The sequence below is a fragment of the Colossoma macropomum genome, unplaced genomic scaffold, assembly GCF_904425465.1.
Source record: "Colossoma macropomum unplaced genomic scaffold, Colossoma_macropomum, whole genome shotgun sequence".
Lineage (NCBI taxonomy): Eukaryota > Metazoa > Chordata > Actinopteri > Characiformes > Serrasalmidae > Colossoma > Colossoma macropomum.
In genome coordinates this window covers 21840995-21860059 of record NW_023494809.1, presented here as the reverse complement: position 1 = coordinate 21860059, position 19065 = coordinate 21840995, and the positions used below count along the sequence as shown (strand labels likewise).

Genomic DNA, 19065 nt, shown 5'->3' with positions numbered 1-19065 from the left:
CTTCATAGGCATCACTTAGCTTCATTTTTAGATTCTCAGCAAGCTGCTTAGAGGAGCCCATGGTTGTAGAATGTTAATATAAGATTGTATTGAGTTGTATTTATTACAGTCTGTAATTGGCATCAGCTGATGATTCTTGGCCTGCCTAAATAGTTTTAACAGGCCCATTAAGACCTAATGAGTAAATTAACAACTGAAAAGGCAACTTTTGCACATGCTAAGATTACTTTTAGTTTATTCAATGTTCTGGCTTCCTACAGCAGTCCAAAGACATGCAGTCAGGTCAATTGGAAATGCTAAATTGGCCCTAGGTGTGAGTGTGCGTGTGTCTGTGTGCGTGTTTGTGCGTGTGTGTGTGTGTGTGTGTGTGTGTGTGTGTGTGAATGCATATGTCTGTGTGTTCGACCTGTAACTGTGTGGACAGTTACTGTGTGTCGGACCTGTAATGGACTGGCAACTTTTCCAGGGTGTTTCCTGCCTTCAGCCCAATGACCAATTTACAGCCACTGTTGCTGAAACAGTTCGGTTCAGTTGTGGAGGTCACAGCTCAGGCATTTTCACTGCTCAAACAACGCAACAAGGGCAATAATGACGCAAAATCAAGTTACTACTTTAGGAAAAGCCCTACATTTGAAATACTGGTGCCAACAATGACAGCAATGACTGTTCAGAAAATATATTACCCAATTTTGGTTGCTAAATGATTGCAAAGACAAAGTATTGAGCAAGACAGCATGAACACTAAAGATTTTCTGATAGTTTAACCTGATTCAAACACTACTCTTACAGGCTCTGGAGCAGTTTGAGCAACTGTTACTATTATAGAGTGATACAGCGCTCCTGGGTGACACCTGGTAGTAAATGTCGGTATCCCCTTTTTAAAAGTTGTGCACAGGTCCAATTGATGCAGGTTTCTATTTGCTGTATCAGAAAATGGGGTTATTTTGGAGGACAGAAAAATCAAATTCTTAAAATTAAACCTTTTTTTTTTACCTTGTTAGTTCATGTCCAGATCATTAATTATATTCATCACATCATATGAATTAAAAGACAAAATGATTGTTTTTTGTAATCTTCCTTCCAGTGTTTTCAAAAGGAATACATTAAGTTCTGGCAAACTTAAACGAATGAAAAGGGCAAAAAACATTAATGGAACAAAACATTACTAATATATATATATATATATATATATATATATATATATATATATATATATATATATATATATATATATATATTTGTTTTGTTTGTTTATTTTTGTTGCTGTTGTCAAACTCAAATGTATCTATTGTGATTCAAAAATAAATGGTAGCCTGATTATGGTATGGTAAAGTATGGTATGGTGCCTGACTCAGTGTTTTTTGGAGTCAACTCTGGCTCTCAACTCCTGTTGCTGGAATCAACTGAATCGACTCTTCGACTCCACTTAATTTAAAACCAAGACAGCTCCAGAGTTGGTGATGAAGGGATACAGCAGAGACTAAACCACCCTACATGTAGTTTATCCAATTTCTGGAGTAGCTACAGACTACAGTGACACGATGAAAATTCATAGATTATACCAAGTAACATCAGGAAGTTTGACAAATTAGTAATTTGTAATAAACGATTACAGCTGATTAATATTTCAACACAACGTACCATCAGACAACCCATTTCAGGGGAAACCCTGCTGAAAAAGGACCATTAAAAACCATTAGGATTAAGATGGTTTTAAGTTTTTTTGAATGCTTTTGCTTTCATATGGGAATTGGCTTAATGGTTTTCAACACACACCACTAGTTTCCTGTAGAATTAGATTTTAGATCCCATTGGGAAACCATCAAATGCATTTAGAATCATCCAGTTGTCACCTGTTAAACCATTAGGATCCTTTACATTTTGATATCGACCTATTAAAAAAAGCCAAAACACATTACAAAACCATTAGGTACCAACAGAAACACTTAATGGTTTCTTGTATAGGTTTTCTCATCAGGGTACTGTAGTCATAATTCATTGAAAAGAAATGTTTTCGAATTCTTTTTCAATTCTTTGAAAATGGAAGCACGTTTTCATTCCATAGCAGTTGGATGTTATCTTTTATTCCTCTTTTCATGAGGCTGAGGTTGGCTTTGTATTCGCCAGCTCATTCAGCTTTTCAGTTCCACCTTAAATGATGCAGCATTTACCTCAGTGGTGCTTATGCACCATAATGTAACTGCACCACCATTTAAGGTGGAACAGAAATTATGAATAAGTAGCAGGGAGAAGCTTCATAAGAAGCTTCAGCCTCATCATGTTTTCCACAACATCCTGTGGAAAAAAGTTTGTTTTTGGTTTTCGTTCCTTGTACTGGTTCTAATCACTGTTTATTGGACCAGTTATACTGTGCAGTGCAGAGGCAGCCATGTCAAAAAAAAGGGTTTTGTGAGCAGAGTTTGTTCTTAAAGTGGCTGGTGAACAAACTCACACTGCTCTAACTCAGACTCTCTCCTGCTTTATGCCTGTCTCCATACTAAAAAGAATAATAATATATAAGAATAACAAGAAGAAGAACCTTTTTATTCATTCATAATTATCACTTAATATCTCATTATTATGACATAGCATCTCATAATTATGACTAGGTATCCATAATGAGATTCAATCTCACAATTATGAATTAGTATCTCATAATAATGACATGTCATAATTATGGCTTACTATCTCTAAGTAATGAGATTCAGTCTTAGCATATCATAGTTATATCTAAGTATCTCATAATACTGACTTACTATGTCATAGTTATGACATACTATCTCACAATTATGACTTAGCATCTTATAGTTATGACTTAGCATCTCATAATTGTGATAAAGCATTTCATAATTATGACTTCCCATAATTACGACTTTCACATTCACAATAACAACTGTCATAATTATGACTTAGCATATCATAATTACGACTTAATTTCTCATAATTATGAGCAAATTCTCTCATTGTTATGAGACACTTGGTCATTATTATGAGTTGAGAACAAGTCATAATTATAAGATACTATGTCATAATTATGGAACATTTCTTTTGACTTACTAAATGGCTGTATATTTATGTCCAGTGGCTGAAACGGGCTGAAAAAACACAAAGTCGACCCCAAGCATTTCGACTCTCACAGAGTCACTGGCCAAGAGTCGATCCCGACTCCCAGACGCGTAGGAGTCGAAGAATCGACTCTTCTGGAATCGACTCCCCATCAGTCGTTCAGCCGAGAGAGAGAGGAGGTGCTGAGGGTGGAAGCTCTGCGCTAACCGGCCCTTCAGACAGTCAGCTCTGTAGCATGCAGAACATGCTGACATTCATTTCTAACGTGCTGAGAGGCGGTGCCAGCAAAAATGTACGTATGTTATTGTGTGCTTGTGTGCGGTCTGTGGTCTGTATGAGTGAACTGATGCAGAAACCACTCAGCTAGCTCGGCAGCTAACGTTAGCAAGTGAGGCTTAGCTGGCTAGCGAGCTAAATCCATTGACCTTGTCTTGTACTAGCCTTCTAGCTAATATAGCCAAACAGCGTGCTAACCTGCATAGCTAACTAGGATAATATCTTAGCAAACAGCCAGCTGGATCTCTCTGCTAACGGGAAAAGTTCGCTTGAATAACATCTCAGCGTCTACACTGCTGCCCAGCTGAGGCTTGACAGGGCAGCATTGACAGGACGGGGTCATGTTGACAGATATTTAGGACACAACCTTTTATACGATGCTGACGTTGGCACAAACCTCAGGATCTTTTTTTTATGAACAAAATAAGTTTTACAATAAATTCTGCTGAAACTCCCGAGCAAAGAGGGCCACGTCTAAGCTGTTTTCTGTATTTAAACTTATGACGAGCCTGATGATGAACTAAGACAACTCAAGTTGTAATTGTAGAATACAAACACTGTAAACTGTAACTCCTCAGAACTGTAAATTATCAGGTTTAGAAAATGTTTTGTAGTCTGGCTTTTGGATTAAATTGCACTCAAACCTGACCTAAGCAAAACAGATCATGAAAAAGTAGTGATGGCTGAATACTGAATACACTGTACTTAATGCATGCAGTAACATATTTCATTACAATACATAAAAAGTATCATGTTTAGAATACATTTAGGGTACATATTGATGAGACACATGGGAAAATCTTTTTTTAATTTTTATTTAATTAACACTGTTCCTCACTTACTTGGTGGCAGTTTTCTTCATGTAATTCTTCTGCTATTTTGTTGCATAAAAATCACTTATTTAAATGAAGTTATGAAATTCTCAACATCATTTTGGCTCCATTTACCCGCTTGAGTCCACTGCTTTTCCCATAATCCCACAATTCACCACATTCCCAATAACAAATTTGACTACAAAGTGGGCAGCTGTGTGATTTTTAGTTAATGGCTAGTATCACATCAACATGTAACATGTCAACTCCTGAGGATCGGTTCGGTCGCCCCTTACAATAATTTAGTAATGCTGAGGTTAATAACTTGCTTATCACTTTGATTTATTAGTCTACTCAGGTTTTAGCAGGAGCTTCGGTGGCTGTAAAGAAGCCACTTTTTAAATGTTGTGATTTAAAAAAAAGTTTATAAACATGTTTTGATGGTGTTTCTATTGATATTTTTCTGTTTAGTGGTTTAGTACTGTAAAAATATGCTTCTAAAAATGTAAAAAGTAACTGTATTCTATATACTGTCTTTACAAAATGTAACTTGGACTGAATACAGATACTAAATTTCTGTATTCTGAATATGTATTCCCAATACTTGGATTCTGTCACATCCCAACCCTGCGTATAATCTTTATTTTAGTACATAATTCATATAGGCAAATTAGTTGTAGGCATCAAGCACATGAATAATATGGGTATAGAGAGTGCTTGTTATACTTTTCGTCCATGTCCAGTGTGAGTTAGTGCTGCAAATCAAACCATCCCTCTTAAGTCTTCTCAATGTCTTGTTTTCTGTCTGTGGTTGCCTTATAGGGTGCACAAACAGTGTCAGAGGTAAGATGTCAGTGAGGCTGTAGTGCAGTATGTTTATTCCACTCTTTAGTGCTGTATATCCCACACCCAAAAGGGTCAGATCTTGGAGTCTTCCTATTTAGCTGAATTGTTGTCCTGCCACATTGAAATAACTGTGGAGTTTGCTTTGTTGTGTCCTAGAAGAACCCATGTAGGTCAGATATAGAGAAGTGTGTACTGTCGTAATGTCACTGGGAGAAAGTTCTTGTATGGAATGTACCTCCTGCTGAAATATGGGTGATCCAGTGATTAGGGTATTTCCTAAACTGGCCTCATCGGCCGGCTGTTTCTCTCTCCAGTTATCCACTCATATTCTTCAGCTGCTGTCTGCCATGTCTGAGCTTGCTGACTTAACCTCACCGCATGTTCCAGCAACGCCACCTCTGCATCCCCCACCATCAGTTAGTACCAGAGCAGTATATAGATCATTATAACAAGGGTTTCTTCAACATCAGCAGTTTCATCCTCAGGCCTAGTAATGACTTTATGCATATTCAGCATGCATATAAGAACATATTAGCAATCAGGTTATGATGCCATCGCTCATCTATGCACGTTTGCTGTAATTTAAACATTTGCAGAGACATTGCTGTCTTCATTTTTCACACTGGGCCACTAATTAACCTGCAGAAGTATTGAAAGTGCTTTTTTTTATTAAATGCTTAGTCTTTCAAATACTTCAAGAAATATGGATTTCATAAATTGAATAACGTTGCGTATTCATGTAAACACTTGCTTTCCATAGTGTAAAAACTAAATGTAGTGGAATACAGCTGCATTTTAATGTATATTAATTATTAAATGCAAACATGTTAAAATGAACTCTACCGAATGACAAAACCTGAACATAATTCATTGCACAGCTTTCATCAATCATTATTTTATCTATTCATCATAATAGTCCTTCTTAAGTGTTCTCTTTTTCCTCAGGGCTCCAGACTGGTGGTCTCAACTCGTTCTTATGCAGACTTCACTCCCCAGGCCAGCTTTGACATCAAGGTAAAGTACTGAGAGTTTTGATGTGTCTCATGTTTACATTTAGTCAGTGTTTCCCTGTATTGGGAACAACCTGGAATTTTACTCTGCCATGGAATGTGTCCAAAGATTGTCCTGTAGAATCCTGGAAGCTAAGAACCTGAATAAAACAAACCCAGCCATTTCAGCATGTTATCAGGTGTATACATGCTAAAAGTATTGTCACTGGGTAGGGCTGTGATGTAATGATGGGAAGGTATGAAAAAACACGCTAGCATGTTTATAGCCTGCAATGCGATATATTGTTTAAAAAAATGAGTAAGCAGTGGATGCTTGGCCTGTTTGTGGTTGTGTAACAGTCCATTATCTATTGTTAAAGGGGAGAGGTCACTGGCTGTTTTTTTTAAATTGTTGTAGCATCGTGCCAGAGCTTTGAAAAATCTCAGTCTTTACCATCAAAGCTGTGAAAAAGGAAACAGGACCAATGATGCTTGAAGAGCCCAGTCTATCCACCCCATGAAGTCAGATTATGAATGCAAAACAAATCTAACTCAGTATATTTCAGGTAACTTTACTAAGCTGAGATGCATTTTGTAATATTGTTAAGCAAGCACACTTTGTTGTAGCTAATGCATATTTAGAAGTGTTCAGTTATTACTGACAGTCTGCCTTTTGGTAGGTTGACTTTTCTTCGATGTTGGTGTTGTTTCTGTTGATAGTGTCCACGAATCTCCAGTCTGGATTTGATATTGGCTCAAAAAATCAAAACTCCTTGAAATCTTCAAGCTTGGTGTGTTTTGAATACCTGCAAATGCTTCTCACTGCATTTATGTGTAATGGTGTATTTTGTCAAAGTAGCAGCCTAAACTAGTGACTCAAAGAAGAAGAAAATCCAGTTGCCTTCTGCCCTGTTTTGGTTGTAGGAGGTGATGAGTTGCATTGCCTGTTTGTCCTTGCAGTGCAGACCACACAGTAGCCACGCCCCACTCACCTCAAACAGCACAGGGGAATTCTGGAAGATGTAGGAATAACACATTGTAGTTTATGGAATAAAACAGTTCAATATCTCTGAAACTTAACCATAAAATGTCATGATTTTTCCTTTGAACATTTATTTAGAGGCATGGGAAACTGACCAATATGACTGGTCCCACTTAAACCATGGTACTTGAAAAATACAGAAAGAATGAGCTAGATACATATATAAGACCTAACAGTGACCCTGGTTTATGTGCTGCTGTCTTGTGATTGATGGTAAGTCATGGAAATCTTTGTGTGTTAATACTGGTAGTATTGAAACTCCTGCTTCAGAATCAGAAAAGATTGCAGGTTTTGCTGACAGTCCCTCTGTGTCAGCAGCTTAGCTGGCCAGGCTGTGCATTAGATGCTTAGTCCATTCTTGGTACCAGTTTTTGAGGATATGAAAATTTCATGACAGTTTTATAAAATGCTCTCTCAGATGATTTGAACCCTGCTGAGGGATAGATTTCCATTGTTTTTAAACTTTTACTGTGCACTCATCCCTTCAAGAAATGTGAGCTGCACCGTCTGGACCAAGGCCCACCCACACATGCTGTGCTGACGCGGGAGCAGGGGCTAAAGTACTACCGCACCATGCAGACCTTGAGGCGCATGGAGCTGAAAGCAGATCAGCTGTACAAGCAGAAGATCATTCGAGGCTTCTGTCACCTCTATGACGGACAGGTGAGAACTGTAGCTTAGGCTACTCATGAGTTAAAATAGAGTAGAATATTGGCCTTTGCATGACTAATCTCACAGAAGACTGTAATATGCAAATGAGTACTAGTTTTTTTTTGTTTGTGTGGGAGCATCCTGACCAGTCTCAGACATTCCAGATTTTCTGTGGCTTCTGTAGGTAATTTTTTGGGGGTCAAACATTTACTTCCTTCAACAAATGTCAATAATAAAAGTAATACTACTACTACTACTAATAGTACACTGAACACTAGTACACAGCTAAAATGCTTCACAAAAAGTGCAAATAAGTTTGTCTGCATGTTAGTCTTTTAACCACATCACATTAAGGATTCACCAATTTTAATACCCTTCAAATACTGTCACAGTCACACTAGGTAGCAATATTATCCCAATACCTTTTGTCCAGGATTTGCTAGTATCATCCAGCTGTAGTGGTCAAAAGGTACAGATTCAATTTTATCACTATTCAGCAGTTCCAGTAGATTATGATGCATGTATGAGAAAACTGATGTGTACTATAACAAAATTAACAAAGGTGGATTTTTTTCAAAATGCAAAAAATATCTAAAATGTGTATAAAACCCCAAGGTTTTAGGGGGAATACATATGGACCAAGATACTTTTTCAAAGGGGGAGAAGTGTTTTGCCTGCTGTTTTGGAAAGCTGGACGCCTTGCTTTTAATGTGTCCTGTCTTTTGTGTGGAAAGCTCCAGGCACCCCAGAGCTGAAAAAATTGTTTTTTTTTCTGTGTTAACCAATCAGATTTTAAAGCCATAAAAGTAAGGTGAGCCTTCAGCGACAGTAGTGGAGGAATATGTGGTTGCAGTCACTGAGGTCGCTTTTTTTCCCCACAGAAATTTCAGCCACAAAAACATTTTGGGAGAAAATGGTCAAAAATGGCTCTTTCGGTTTTTGGCCAGTAGAGAAGAAAGGCTGACCTCATCCCCCCTCGCCCCAACCTAACAAAAAAACCAAATATTTATTTTCTGTAACAGACATTAAACAAGCACTTTAAAAACCTGTGTTCATGCTGAGTATCAAGAGTGCATGACACTCAAGATCTTGGTTTAACAGCACTTAAAAATATGACATCCTGCTTAATACACAGAGTACAGCAATTCAACAGAAGCAGAAAGAAACGTCCCCACTAGTGCAAGAATGATGTCTGTAGCCTCAGGTTGTGAAAGAAAGTATTTACAAATGGCAGCCAAACTGCAACATATAACTAAAACAATAATGGAATTCTTTGCAACGGATGACCAGCTATTCTCTGTTGTCAAGGCAACGTTCTGAAGCCTACACATTGTAATAAATTTGGTGACTATAGTAAGAAAAAGAACTGTTCAAAAGACATAGAGTTAACAGCCACATGCATTTTTTCTAAAAGCTAAAGATCGTGAATGTGAATCCAACTTGAACACAATTTCTTTTGTTATTCATTTGATGTTTGTGTAGTTTGAGCAAAGCAAATTCTTGTACACCCACACTTAATACACTGACCATTCTATCTCTGTTTTCTCTCAGGAGGCTTGTGCTGTGGGCATTGAAACCAGCATTAACCCCACTGACCACCTGATCACAGCGTATCGAGCTCATGGGTACACCTACACTCGAGGTGTGTCTGTGAAGGAGATTCTGGCTGAGCTCACAGGTTTGTCTCCTTTCATTACTCAGACTTTCACAAAATTGTTTGTTTATACATTAAAACATCTATTAATCATCCTTTAAAGCAGTGTATTGTTATTACTGTTATTGTTAAGGTCATCTGGTGTTATTAGTTTTTCAACCTAGTCTCTATCTGCTGCGTCTGTAACATACAGTCAGTTACCCCAAACAATAATTTCGGTGTGTTTCCCTGTACTAAGAGAAGAAAGAAATCCCACTGACTGAAATTCACTTGTAATAGAAGTCATTGTGCAGTTTCTGATCTCTCAGTAAATGTTTTTGTGAAACATTTTTCTTAAACATTTTCAGCGGTTCAGTCAAAGCTATTTGTAAATTAAGCTGTAATTCACTAATAAGGTAATAAGTAGTAATAAGGTATACTGCAGTATTCAACACACATGATAATTTTATTGTGAACGCTTTGAAATGCTGTCACTCTGGAGCAGCTCTGGATTCACAAGCTCCCACTAAGCTGTCACATTGTGATCTTATGCTTTATTTGACCTTAAAACATCTGTTTTAGTGTGTTATTGGACTGAATGCCTTCACAACTCATGGTCAAGGACCCATTACTATTCTTTCATACAAGGATAGCTAGTTAGAGGATCCCCAACTAGTGGAAACCAAAGACATGATGTCCATTAAGACTGTTGAAAAACAGAAATGAATGTACAATTATACAATGACCCATCAAAGACAGAGATCCCACAAAACCCCCAGAATATAGAAAAAACAACATATGATGTTTATTAAAAACTCTACCTACATGTACATGATGTACGTGTACATCTTTCACATGTAGTGTTTTTTCTCTTCCATTATCATGATAATATCATAAACTGTGAAAGATTAGATAATTATGGTGATATAATTTTTTAACATTAGCATATGTCTTATAGACTTTCAAGAGTATTTCTTAAAGGGTGGGCTTGGGGGCACTGATTTAAAAAAGTGAATTGAGTCAAAAATAATGAACGTAATTAAACATTATATTTAAAATAACATAATTTCTTCTAATAATAGTAATTCCTCATCTTGAGTCCACAGTATTGATGAACAGCTCAAATGTGTGCCATTAACTTTCTACACACTAGGGGCCGTTCTATTGTCACATATTTATTAAAGTTGTCCATCACTCACACTCACTCCAACACTTTATTTTTTTAAAAAACCTCAAATCTTACTGATGCTTATGATTGGTTTAGATTGAACTGGGGAACTGAAGTAGCACCATTTCATTCAAAAAAGGACATTTTTGAAACGATTAAATAGTCATGCATGGAGGCCTTTTAAGGCAAGGTTTAGAATAAAATAGTTTAAAAGGAAAAGGATTTGGTGAAGCTTCCCTTAAGAGCCTTTTCTCCAGGCATAGATTATACCCATTCTCAGAATAAAAAGGATTTTGAGTGAGCAATTTACAATGAAAGTGCATTTAAGTCCACGATTACATCACTGTTTGCATTTCAATTTGAGTGTTGTAACCTTTCTCAGGCAGAAGGGGTGGAGTAGCGAAAGGCAAGGGAGGATCTATGCACATGTATGCAAAACACTTCTACGGTGGAAATGGAATCGTGGGAGCCCAGGTGACATTCATTTGCCCTCTGTTTTTAACTTCCATTGTCCTACAATAGTATAATGGACATTCAGTATTTCACAAGGGCTTTTCAGTAGGCTGATGCTGTCAGCCAATATTGAGGCTTCATGGTATTCAATAAAGCACTGATATTTAATGGATTTTCTTACAAACCCAATTCCAAAAAAGTTGAGACAGCAGGTAAAATACAAATAATAACAGAAAGCAGTGAATTATAAATCTGCTTTGACCTGTATTGGAGTAAAACGGTGCAAAGACAAGATTTAAAATGCCGTGTTTCATTAACTTGATTTTTTGAATTTCAAAATTGATGCCTTTGAAATGTTCACTGAATATTTGTTATTCCACTGTTGTAAACTATTTATCTTTCCTCAAAGGTTCCCCTTGGGGCTGGAGTGGCTCTTGCATGCCAGTACAAAGGCAGTAATGAGGTGTGCGTCACGCTCTACGGGGATGGAGCTGCTAACCAGGTCAGATGCTCTTTATAAAAGTGACCTCTGGAGTGGGAGAAAGTGACTGACTGCCTCTCCACTTAATATCATGCTTTGTGTGCTGATCAGGGTCAGATATTTGAGTCTTTCAATATGGCGGCACTGTGGAAGCTCCCCTGCATCTTCATCTGTGAAAACAATAAATATGGAATGGGTACCTCGGTGGAGCGAGCATCGGCCAGCACAGACTACTTCAAGAGAGGAGACTTCATTCCTGGACTGAGGGTAATACACATTCATAAGCAGTTAACCGCAAACAAAAGTATGTTGTAATTTTATATGAATTGTTTCTTACTTGTAGCTCATTGAAATAACCAGAGAAATTCTGTCAAAATTTTGAATTCTAAACATTCAATCAGTACTACGTTATTGAATGAGTATGTTCTCTGCCCACACGTGCGCTGATATCTATTGCATGTTAAGCTTGCCAGAGTGTTACATGCTGATTGGCTGCCTACATGTCTGTTCATTATTAGAGCAAGATGAATGCGAGAAGGGTCAGATGCATTGATTTTGCATTGTTTACTGGCCTTAACTTCAGGTTAGGCACTGCTGCCAAGTTAATGCTCTGTGATGGCACATGCACAGTCCGCCACACACACCACTCTTATTAAGGTTGCATAATATCTTTATTTTTATTTATAGAACACTTTTCATACCATTGGCAGCTCAAAGTGCTTTACAGGCAGGTGAGAAAGTTTAACAGTGATAGAAGGAACTATGAATATTTATTTAAAACCATATAAAACAGATCAAATTAAGAAGCTAAATATCAAAGAGATATAGAATTTTAATCAAACGCAAAGTTAGAGATACGTTTTCAATTGTTTACGGCATGGCCACAAATCTGATATGTATCTAGACTACATATCAAAAGTGCCCCCGTTCTAATTTGAGAATATCAGATTTGTGTGTCCACACAGCCCTGAAAAAACAATCTCCATCACATTAACACAAAAAAATTGAATTTGTGCCACTTAAGCCTAGTAAGCCTAGTAATATGAGCATAGCCTTAGCAGTTAGTAAACGAGATATACTGACGTTTGTTCTGACACATACTGCTTTTTTAACTGTGAGTGTGTTTGTGTTGTAGCCCCGCTTTAAATGTCCACCTAGACATGTCACACAAAAGCAATGCTTTGTGGTTCTTTTGCATCCAGTCAAACTGACCTTTCCTGCCAATGTAGGTGATTCTTGGTAACATTAAGTGACAGAACATACCAGATGATAGGTAAGAGAGGCAGAGCTGTGATGATTACAAGACTTGTTGGGCATACAGTGTAGTTTTGCAGAAAGAAAAATGTTCTTTGCATTTGTATGAATTCACTACTTAAATAACTATGTAATTAAGTATGTAATGACATATAAATCTGTGGCAAAACAACAGTAATAACTCGAGACTTCTAAGGGTTAAAATGAATCATTTGACTTATAGATTCACCAATTGAATTTTGAACATTTGACCCAGAGGTGACAGTCTGTTTGTTCATTTTGTAAAAGTTCACGCACAGAAAATTAATCACACTGAATTTAGTACGATTATCAGCGTATCACATTATTCTGGCCTGTAATTACTGGTGGCGTATCACATTATCAGGGCCTGAAATGAACTAATGGTGCAGCAGACGGCGCATCGGGTGGATTTTAAAAATCCATCAGATGTTAATCATCTGCTATGTTTGTGATTGGAGTATTCTCTCTTCTTCATGGAGTGTTGTATTTGATTTATTCATACGTGTTAGTCAACTCGTAGCACACTAAGATTCAGCAGTGCCTCATGACTAATGGCTGAAAAGTATATCCAATGGTTAATATAGAAACTATGTTAATGTGTAATTAATATGGAAACCGTTTCTTTTTTTAGAAATACCGACCATATTCTGTACTGTGAAAAAGGCTTCGGCGTCTGAAAAAATGACATGCAAAACTATTTATCTCGGCAGTGCATATTTATTTGTCACACTTATAAATACAAAATAATCATCCCATTGTGATTTGATGTGTCAGTGTTTTAGCTAAACCATTTCCAAAGCTGTCCTTAAGGAAACCCAGTATTTAGTTACTGTCCAGTACCCAGTTTATCTAATCAGTCCTTCATGAAATTAAACCATGTGTGCTGCTGTTGGAATGTAACAAAGCCACGCAATAGCTGGTATGCAGGAATCGGAACTTGTGTTCTTCTAATTGTACAGTGCTCTAAAATTAATTTCTAATTTCCAATTTACAGGTCTAAGCAGTTTTTCTCTTTAAGAAAAATGAGTGGCATTTTCAAAAAAACATTGCCGTCATGTAATATTAAACAAAAATGTTCCAAACCAGATACAGTTTGTCTTGTGTATATTTTCCCTCAAATGGATCCTTTGAATTATGAGGTAATTAAGAAGATTAATTAATAATCGTGCATGCTACAAGCAAGCTAACAGTCCTGCACATTGAATTGACCTTGCATGAAAGTAAGCTAATACTGCCCTTCAGTGCTGTTATATAACAACATCGGCTACTCAAACTGTAGGTTACTACTGCCAGAGAAGCTTAACCACCACATTTGACAAAGCTTTCTGGTTTGCATGGGGTGTTTTGATAATTCAGTGAGGTTAGCTTGTGTTAGCTTGCATGTGACAGTGTTCATATTTAGACTGTTTAGCAACCTCGTAATTCAGGAGACTTTAAGGGGAAAAATGTACATACTGCAAAAGCTTCATTATTTATGTTTTTTCATTTATTAACATGAGCTGCCCAGATATGCACATGCATTTTCAAAGCTGCTTACCCTTCTGGGTCGCCGAGTTGAGCTGCAGCCTGTCTCAGTGGTCACTGGGCGGAAGGCAGGAAACACCCTGGACAGGTCGCCAGTCCATCACAGGGCATGCCCAGATACATAGTTAAATTTCATGGCTGAGACTTTTTTACAGCACTGTAAGTGCATTTAGTAGGTTTACAGTTACAGACTGTAGCCCATAAGTTGTACAGTTAATCGGGGCAAGGTGGAGCTATAAGGGATGGCGCTACAGTCACTACAACATTGACTCTCTGTCTTTCAGGTGGATGGGATGGATGTGCTTTGTGTGAGAGAAGCTACCAAGTTTGCAGCTGATTATTGCAGATCCGGAAAGGTAAGTTTCAGCTGGAGCTCAGCACAGATACTGTTCATCAGCCACAACATCAGTAATGAGCTGTAGACTGCAGTGCTGTGTGGTAACAGTTGCATTTGGCAGAACAAATCTGTAACTCTTGGGCTCTTTGTTGACCCGCTCCTGACCCGTCTGCTCCAGGGTCCTATTCTTATGGAACTCCAGACCTATCGTTACCATGGACACAGCATGAGCGATCCCGGGGTCAGGTGAGGTTAGCCTTTGACCTTTCCCCAGTGGTAATCGCTTGTCCCTCCTATGGTGCCGTCCACCAGAGCAGGGTGACCACACCCTGACTCTTCCACATTTCTCCCACTGTTCAGTAGCTGTAGCTTTTTGCACCGTAGACGATTGTTTTTCCTCGTTGACTGCGTTCATGGTATTCTCTTTCTAATCTGTATTTTGCCCCCCAGTTATCGAACTCGTGAGGAGATCCAGGAAGTGCGCAGTAAGAGTGACCCGATCTCAATGCTGAAGGATCGAATGATCAACAATAATATGGCTAGTCTGGAGGAAATAAAGGTGAGCTCAAGTTATATTTAATTCAGTGCAACTTTGTCATTATAATAATGCAGTGTTGTACAGTACAGTGAAATACTGTCAAGCTACTTCTCTGGTGCAGTGATAAAAAAATAGATAAAAAAAAAACAGCAGTGCAAAGATAAAACACAAAAACGCAAAGAAAATAGGTGCATGAGCAGTAACTGTAGGTCGTAAGGAAGACGTAGAGGTAGGGGTATACACTCATGCAGCTGCATGCAGTGAGTGAGAAGGTAGATGTATGTACTGACGCAGGTGCTAACACACGACTAGGGCTTTTTAGGGTATTGTTCACATTTCACCTTGATTTTAGTACAGATTCCTCAACGATACATGTTTGATACTTTTTTAAATGCAAAAATATTAGAGTTAAGTTTATTGCTTTAAGATAGATATTAAAATATTTTTAAAATAAATATTTTAAAATAAATATATTTACCTAGTAAAAATCAGATTTTATAAAAAGAAATTTAGATGACACATATATTCTTTTTGTATAAATATTTTATTATTATTTTTTTTTTCAATAGTCCATTTGCTATTTTCAGGCTGATAAATTATATTTACCTTTTTTCCCCAAAATTACCCCAAAGTATTTGTTTTTGTATCCAAAACCAAAAGTGATTGTGGCTTATTTATTAGTATTATTTAGTATGTTTTATTTATTGTCATAAATAAAACATACTAAGCTGGAATGTGTGGCATTAGGAATATATTTTCCAATATAACAATTTTAGATGCTTAAGAAACCTGTTTTGGTTAGTTAACAGCAGACCCTTCAACCTTTAATAAGAACCATATTTTAACAACTGAAGTAAAAAAATGTAATTTTGTTAAAGTAGTTTAAAACAGAACTGAACAATACGTAGAAAAACCTGTGCATTCATGCGTACACATAAGCATGCAGCAGCTTCTCTGGCTCAGCAAAAACAGTGCTAAATCTTGTTTCACATTCGAATTTCTGCCAGGAGATCACTAGTTTGATCCCTGGTGCTTCCACAGCCATCCGTGACCGGGAGTCCAAGAGAGCATAACTGGCCTCTCTCTCTGGGTGGGTAGGATGGTCCCTTCTCTCACTGAGGGTCACCCATGGGTGATGATAGCCAACATGGGCATCTGTTAGCTGACGTAACAGAATTGGCAGTTAGCCTTCTCTTTCAAGCATGCTGGCAGTTTGAAAAGATGTGGTGGCAGTTTGTGTCTTGTGAAGCATGTGCAAGCCTTCACCCTTCTTACTTATTAGCATCGTGTAGTAGGTGAAGACCTAACTAGCAGGTTGGCCGTGACTAAACTAAGAAAATGAGTAAAAAATAAATAAATACATGTTAAAACATATTAAATATAAAGATACTCGGCCCTACATGACAAGATCTGCCCCCCTCCTGCTGTTGTAAGAACTTCACACATCACTTATTTACACGTCACTCATGTTTTTTTCCTTTCTCAAAATAGGAAATTGACGTGGAGATCCGTAAGGAGATTGAGGAGGCAGCTCAGTTTGCCACGTCTGACCCAGAGCCCCCGCTGGAAGAGCTGTGCAATCACATCTTCTACAATGAGCCACCCATGGAGGTGCGTGGCACTAACCCCTGGTCCAAACTCAAGTCCGTCAGCTGAAAATCACCGGCTGCCCTCACCCCGACATGAGCAGGACATTCTTGCTACAGAGCACCTTAGAGCCAGCAGCACAGTCTAACCCCCCTCAGCACTGATGTCCAAAATGCTTTGTTTATGTTACCTAACTGCAAACGCACAAATCCCAGGGATGAATTTTGCAACATCCAGAGGGCCAAGTATTAAACATTCCTGAAAGCAGTCAGATGTTATTTATTTTCCTTGTTTCAATTTGTGTCATGATTAATAGAAATGTGAGAATGTTTTAATATTATAAATATTGATGTCTGCCTCTTCATGATTAATTATGTCTTTTAGTTTTCCAACATCTAGGAAAGAAGAGAATGCCTGAATTGGTACTGTTTAATCGTGGCAACCTCATGTTTACAAGTTGTCTTAAAAAAGTCTTTGTATTAGTTTTTTTAACATATTTTGGCAAAATGGCAGCACACATTTATACCAGGGTATCAGCCAGTACCCAAGGTTTAGTTTTCAAATCGCTTATGAAATTTGTGCGCATGTTTTTCTTTGTTGTTATCAAACTTGAGGAGTGTGTCAACCCACTAAAGTGTTAGTTTATTATTATTATTATTATTATTATTATTATTATTGTTAATGAATTCATTCCTTTTTTGTTAATTCTGTTCAGCCAGAATCCTCTATGTTTTTAAAATTATTAAATAAATACCTGTCACTTCCCTGAGCACTTGGCATATACTGCACTTTAGACAGTAAGCTAATGACATGCATTAGTTCAGTTAACTCAGTGCAACAGTGCAATAAGTTGTATGATGGAGAATCCACATAGCAACATGTGAGTGTGACTTAATAAACTTGGATAACTTGAGCCACTATAATATGTGATTTATTGTGTGTTGTTGACTGTTCATGGTTCCAGCTAATGAAGATGAAGTATATCATGAACTGTTAGGCCCTTAAAACACAAGGGTACACAAGGGCAAATTCCCTCAGAGTAACATGTTATAAATGTAACAGGTCAAAACTGACACATACTCTGATCTTGTAAACAGAAAGGATTAAATCAGTAAACTGCTTTTGTACATGTTCTACTGTTGAGATTAAATCACTAGTTAGTAAACAGCATAAGTTCAAGTTTTGTATATTTTGTGAAGTGCCCTGTTTGTGTATAAACACCCCTGAATTTGTTAGTAAAAATGTAACCCTTAAATTGACATCACCTCCAGTTGTTCAGATGCAAGTAAGTTAGAGAGGTTTGATGTCAAGTGGTTCATCATAGAGAAACTTACTGACTCTGATTTCTTTACAGTGGTGGTGATGAGAACTGGGCATCACAATGTCTGCAATGCAATTATAGCCATTTTATCAAATAGCCAAAATGACCAGTGAACCTACACATCTTTTGAGTTTTTAAACACTCTCAGAAAAAAATGGTGTGAAACTGTGTCTGGGGCAGTACCCCTCTTGTCACTGGGGTGGTGCCATCAAGGGCACATCTCAGTACCTGTAAACATATTTGTACCATAATCCATTGAAATGTTTTCTAAGTTGTATTGACTCCACAAATACTGTCTTGTCTCCAGGCTTTTTATTTTAATGTTTTGTTTTAAAACGTTAAGTTATGAAAAGGTACAAATATGTACTTTTCACCTGTGGTTAACTTATTTAAGGTACATAATTGGACCTTAAAACCACTGTTGTACCTTTGAAGGTACCTCTCCACCATGAATATATCACTGCTGTCCTGGTCTTGTAGATCTACCACCCTGGAGAGTTCAGATCCGATCAGGTGTGTTAGATTAGGACCGGAGCTAAACTTTTCAGGGTGAACCAGGATTGAGCACCCCTGCTTCACAACATAAGCATTTAATTATGCAGACATTTTTAAACCTCTGAAGAATCCTCCTTTAAAAACACATCCTGTACTGTTTAGGTCGGTAACGTCTCGGTAACGTCTCATGAAGACGTTAGTGAAGTTCAGTGAGGAGCCTGTAGGTGTCGCAAGAGATCATGTATGACAGAGAACAGCAATTGAGGGGAATTTATTGACAGTTGTGAATTAGCGCATAATTAGATAAAAAGGAAACAGACAGGCCTGCTTGGCTGGTTTCCTGGCGGCTGATCATGTCGAGGACAAACCGGCGCTTGGGAAAACATTTGATGAATAACCGGTCCTCACACACCTGCGAGTGGGTGACTCACCTGCCTATAGGATGCGCGGCTCAGCCTTTGCCCCGCCCTCCGATTGTGACGCAGAGGGAGAATATCGCTGATTGATGGGCGCCAGAGCCAATGGAAAGGCTGCACTCGCGAGCAAGCGGAAATGAGAGAGCGTACGGGTT

The 19065-nt window shown here is 37.9% G+C and overlaps 1 protein-coding gene across 1 annotated transcript; it reads left to right on the top strand.

Annotated features, from left to right (window-relative positions):
• The first annotated feature begins 3229 nt into the window (after positions 1-3229).
• pdha1b (pyruvate dehydrogenase E1 subunit alpha 1b) lies at positions 3230-17591 on the top strand. Its single transcript, XM_036558707.1, has 11 exons — positions 3230-3358; positions 5946-6014; positions 7521-7694; positions 9234-9360; positions 10866-10957; positions 11346-11438; positions 11529-11684; positions 14501-14572; positions 14732-14799; positions 15004-15112; positions 16583-17591. Exons 1-11 carry the CDS (start codon positions 3302-3304, stop codon positions 16745-16747), a joined length of 1182 nt encoding a protein of 393 aa, XP_036414600.1. The 5' UTR covers positions 3230-3301; the 3' UTR covers positions 16748-17591.
• The last annotated feature ends 1474 nt before the right edge of the window (positions 17592-19065 follow it).